The 5,093-nt window shown below is 34.9% G+C and overlaps 1 protein-coding gene across 1 annotated transcript; it reads left to right on the forward strand.

The window, feature by feature from the left end:
- Positions 1–388: 388 nt before the first annotated feature.
- On the forward strand, positions 389–1,450 carry LOC145158532 (uncharacterized). Its single transcript, XM_079077419.1, has one exon. It carries the CDS (start codon positions 389–391, stop codon positions 1,448–1,450), a length of 1,062 nt encoding a protein of 353 aa, XP_078933545.1.
- The last annotated feature ends 3,643 nt before the right edge of the window (positions 1,451–5,093 follow it).

Below are 5,093 nucleotides of genomic sequence, written 5' to 3' on the forward strand. Positions count from 1 at the left end.
AAAAGGAGAAGGAAATTCCATTCTTGAAGAAATTTGTAATTCTACAAGCAATAAGCAATTGCCTTTTCAGGTGGATGAAAACTCTCCGTCTGTTTCAAAACCACCGGGATTTAGTAACTATAATTAGAATGGGTCAGTATTTGCTGCAAGTCTTAATAGGGGAGTGTCAAAGATTTTTGTGCCGAAAAAGTCTTTCATCTGGAAGTTCGAATATGAGAAAGATGAATAATCATTGTAATGCAAATAATAAAGACATTGATGGAACATCTTTACTTGATGCTATGGCTAGACTAGTAGATGTTGGTAATACTTTGGGTTATAAAATGGAAGGGTGTAATGTGAACATTGAATCTATTGTTAAAGATATGGGTACAAAGCTTATCAATAAATGAATATGTTGTCTATAAATGCTTGTGGGTTGGGAAATAAGGTGAAGAGGAGGAAGATTTTGGCTTTATGTGGTAAGATGGGTGTTTCGTTTCTTGCTATCCAAGAAACTAGAATGCAATCTGTTGATCTCTTTGTTCTTAGAAGCGTGTGGGATAACTTCTCCTTTGAATTTGCTACTAGTTCTTCTCGCGGGCATTCAGGAGGTATCCTTTCTATTTGGGATCCGGCGACTTTTATTAAAAAGAAAATTACCTGTACGGAGCATGTTGTTATTGTGCAAGGAGAATGGGTGGGAAATAAATTGAATTGCTTTATGGTCAATGTTTATGCCCCACAGGAGGAAGCTAAAAAAAGACAATTATGGAATTTTCTTGCGTCTTTTATGATTCGTAACGGTGATTCTTATTTTAATTTTGGCGACTTTAATGCTACCAGAAATCTAGGTGAACGAATGGATTGCAATTTTTCTCAAAGAATTGTGTATGATTTTAATTCTCTTATTTCAGAGGAAGGCTTATGTGATATTCCGGTGAGTGAGTTTTCTTTCACTAGAATAAGCACTAATGGTGCTAAATCTAGTAAGCTTGATCGTTTTTTGTTGCCTGAGGATGTGGTGGTACAATTTCCAGATTTTCATGCGACTGCTTTGGACATTATTATCTCAGATCATAGACCTATGTGGTTATCTCAACAGGTTTCTGATTATGGTCCTAAGTCGTTTAGATTCTTTCAATCGTGGATGATGGAACCGGATTTCTATGAAGTGGTAAAGACTTATTGGACCGAGGAGGGGGGAACAAATGGAGAATCTGCCATAATTAATTTTAAAAAAAAGTTGAAGGGTTTAAAAAATATCTTGAGAATGTGGTGGCATGAAGTTAAAAATAAATCTTCTCAACATAAGCAGATATTATTAATCCGCTTTTACGAGATTGATAAAATTTTTGATGTTGGTGTGGTGTCGGACCAAGAAAAAGAGGAAAGATTGGTGCTTAAATCGAATCTGTATCATTTGGAGAAAAAAGAATTGTGTGATCTTTCTCAAAAAGCCATGATTTAAATGGAGTATTGAAGTGGATGAAAATAACAAATATTTCCATTGCATTACTAATAAAAAACGAAGACAATTAGCTATAAGGGGGGGGGGGGTTAAAGATGAGGGAGATTAGATCACAAATCCTGATGAGGTGAAAAACATATTTTTTAATCATTTTCGTGACAAGTTTAAAAAAAGTTCGAATGTTGAAGTTGAGAGGAGGAGTTCTCGGTTTTCCTCACTCTCGGATGGTCAATCTCTTGATCTTGAACATATGGTCACGATGGAGGAGCTCAAAAAATCTATTTGGTATTGTGGAAATGAGAAGGCCCCGGGTCCCGATGGGTTCACTTTTTCGTTTATAAAGAGTTATTGGGAGATGCTCAAAGATGAAATTTTAGCTTTTGTGATTGATTTTTTCTCAAATTCGAGGATTCCTTCGGGTTGTAACTCTTCTTTTATTACATTGATTCCAAAGACTGATAGCCCGGTTCTTGTGTCTGACTTCCGTCCCATCAGCCTTATTGGAGTACAATACAAGATTATAGCCAAATTACGTTTGGCAAATGTCTTAGATACGGTGTTGAGCTGCGAGCAATCCACTTTTATTAAAGATCGCTAGATTCTAGATGGTCCTTTGATGGTTAATGAATTGGTGGAGTGGTATAAAAAATGCAAAAAGATGATGTTGCTGAAGACTGATTTTGAAAAAGCTTATGATACGGTTTCTTGGGCTTATATGGATCGAATCATGCAATTTTTGAATTTCGGTTCTAAATGACAGTCTTGGATACGTGCTTGTCTTATTTCTGCTAGGGCTTTTATCTTGCTTAATGGAAGTCCTACGGAGGAGTTTCAATTACATAGGGGATTGAGACAAGGATATCCTCTGTCTTCGTTACTTTTTATTCTGGTTATGGAAGGGCTGGATATCGCTATATAGGATGCAAAAGCGGCTAATCTTTTTTTTTTGGAGTTCAGGTTGGTAAGAGTAATATGAAAAGTTCTCATTTCTTCTATGCGGATGACGTGATCTTCCTTAATTAGTGGAAACGATCTAATATTGTAAACATTGTTCGAGTCCTCCAATGTTTTTACATGGCTTCGGGTCTAAAAATTAATTTACACAAATCCAATTTATTTGGCGTTTGTGTTTCGGGTGGAGAGGTGGAGGAATTTGCTTCGGTGGTTGGTTGTAGGGCAGAAAAATTCCCTTTTAATTACTTGGGTCTCCCAGTGGGTCAAAATATGACTAGGCTGGTAGAATGGAAAGTTATTATTGACCGATTTCAGAAAAAAATTTCTAAATGGAAAGTGAAGACTCTCTCTATTGGTGGTCGTTCCATGCTGCTCAAATCAGTTCTAGGGTCTTTGGGTAATTACTTCATGTCACTTTTTCTTATATCCGTTGGAGTGGTTAAGGCCTTAGAAGCTTTTCGCGCACGGTTTTTCGGGGAGAGGATGTGGATAATCGTAAAATTCCTTGGGTGAAATGGGATGTGATTATTTCTAATAGAAAAAATGGTGGTCTTGATATTGGAAGCCTTGGTGCTCTTACGGTCTTACCTAAGCTCTTCTCCAAAAATAGCGATGAAGATTCTTGAATAATGGCAATCTGATTTAGGTGAAAGTGCTTATGGAATTGTATGGTTTGAATGGTGGGTTCGATAGATCTCGTAATCTTGGGGCTGGACCATGGGCCCGCATTTTGACTTCTATCTCTAGACTCCAAAAACGAGGGATTGTCGTGGATTCTTTAATCCAAAGAAAAATTGGTAATGGGATTGATACAAAGTTTTGGAAGGATAGATGACATGGAGATACTTTGGCAAATAGATTCCCTAGATTATTCGAGCTTGAGTTGGATAAGGAGTGTTGTGGCGGATAAAAGGTCTAACGGTGTTTGGTCCTGGTCTTGGCGACATGTCATTCAAAGGGGTGAAGAATTGTTTCTATTCTCAGATATGTTGGATTGTATTCAAGATGTTAGTCTGACTGATCATGTTGACATATGGTTATGAGATATTGGTACAAATGGCTCTTTCACAGTCGGAGAAACTAGGAGATGAATTGATGATACGATTCAGCCTACATTGGGTCTCGAAACCAGATTGAATACTTTTGTACCTAAAAAGGTAAATATTTTGATTTGGCGTGTGTTGTTGGATAGACTTCCTATCCGGATTAATCTAGCTAACAAAAACTTGGATATCGGTTTTGTGTCCAAATTGTCAACTTGAAGTGGAACAACTTGACCATCTTTTTTCTTAGGTGTGAAGTGGCAGCTAGAACTTGGAACGCTATTTTCTCTTGGATTAATGTTGTTCCTTTTGATTTCGATACGATTTTTGACCTGTTCAATTTCATTGATAATTGCATCACGGATGTAAAGAAAAGAAGGGTGGCTGACGCGTAGCATGTACCACTATTTGGTATATGTGGAGATTTCGAAACGATGTGGTGTTTGGAATAGGAAAGATTAGAAAAATGAGATTGTTGATTCGATTTTCTTTCTTGTGGTATTCCAATAGAAATAATAGATGTCAGATGGGATGGGTGAATTCGTTTCAAAATCCTATGAACTTCTTGTAATTGTTTTCTAGCTCCTTGCTAGTTTTTAATTTTATTTCTTGTTGGGTGTTTCAAAAAAATAAATAAATAAATAAATAAATAAAATAAAAAAAAAATTGAAGGCATACACATACCACTATCATATCAGATGTAGGCCAACCGTTGAACACGTCGAACCAAGAAGCGATTATTAGACCGATTCAACTAAGAAACTGATTTTTAAAACATTACAAAAAAAATATTGTTATGTTTTTTTTTCACCTTCTAATTATACTCGGAGGTGATTAAAAGGTGAAGTTTTGTTATTGTTATCCCCACATATAACTTCACTTGTTTCGGCATCAGTTTACATCACCATTAATATTTACCACCGGGTTTTATAATGTTTTGTTTTAATAATATTTCATATAACATAACACTAGTTTTAATTATATTTCTCATTTTTCTTTTATATCATTTTATATTTATCATTCAATTTATAGTTAATTTAACCAAATACTATTATTTTATCATCTAACTTATTAAATAAATTATATCTTAAATTAGCTTAACCAAATACTATTATAATTCTAGTTTGATTAAAAATATAAATTAAAAATTGACCATGAACACATACATAACTAATTAGTAATTATATATGACAAGCTCGACTTAGTGCAAGGTGTTTGAATCTTTGTAAGTTATTGCTAAGTGTTTCGATTAGTGATATTGAATATTGATAGTGGAGTTTGTGGGTAGATAGATAAGAATAGAAATTTGTTAGTGGTTGTTAACAAGCCTGACCACACATTCCCAATCAATTTCCTATTCATAATTTCATATCATTCATTTGTTTAACACAAAAGCAAAATGAATAAATTGAATTTTCTTTTCTTTGGTGACGTGAGATGACTTCTACACCAAAATAAGTGTTTTAGTCCGCATATCAGGGGAGATAACAACCGGCCTGATTTTATTTATAAACAACTGATGTGACATCTGTTGATAATTGGCGGATAGCACAGTAGATGTGGCACATGTTAAAAATCGATGAAATGAGAAAACAAAAAGAATTATTTTTATTTTTTCAAATACGACCGTCCGATATACGTATAAC

The sequence above is a fragment of the Lactuca virosa genome, chromosome 2, assembly GCF_052849685.1.
Source record: "Lactuca virosa cultivar CGN04683 chromosome 2, Lactuca_virosa_CGN04683_v6, whole genome shotgun sequence".
NCBI classification, from domain to species: Eukaryota; Viridiplantae; Streptophyta; class Magnoliopsida; order Asterales; family Asteraceae; genus Lactuca; species Lactuca virosa.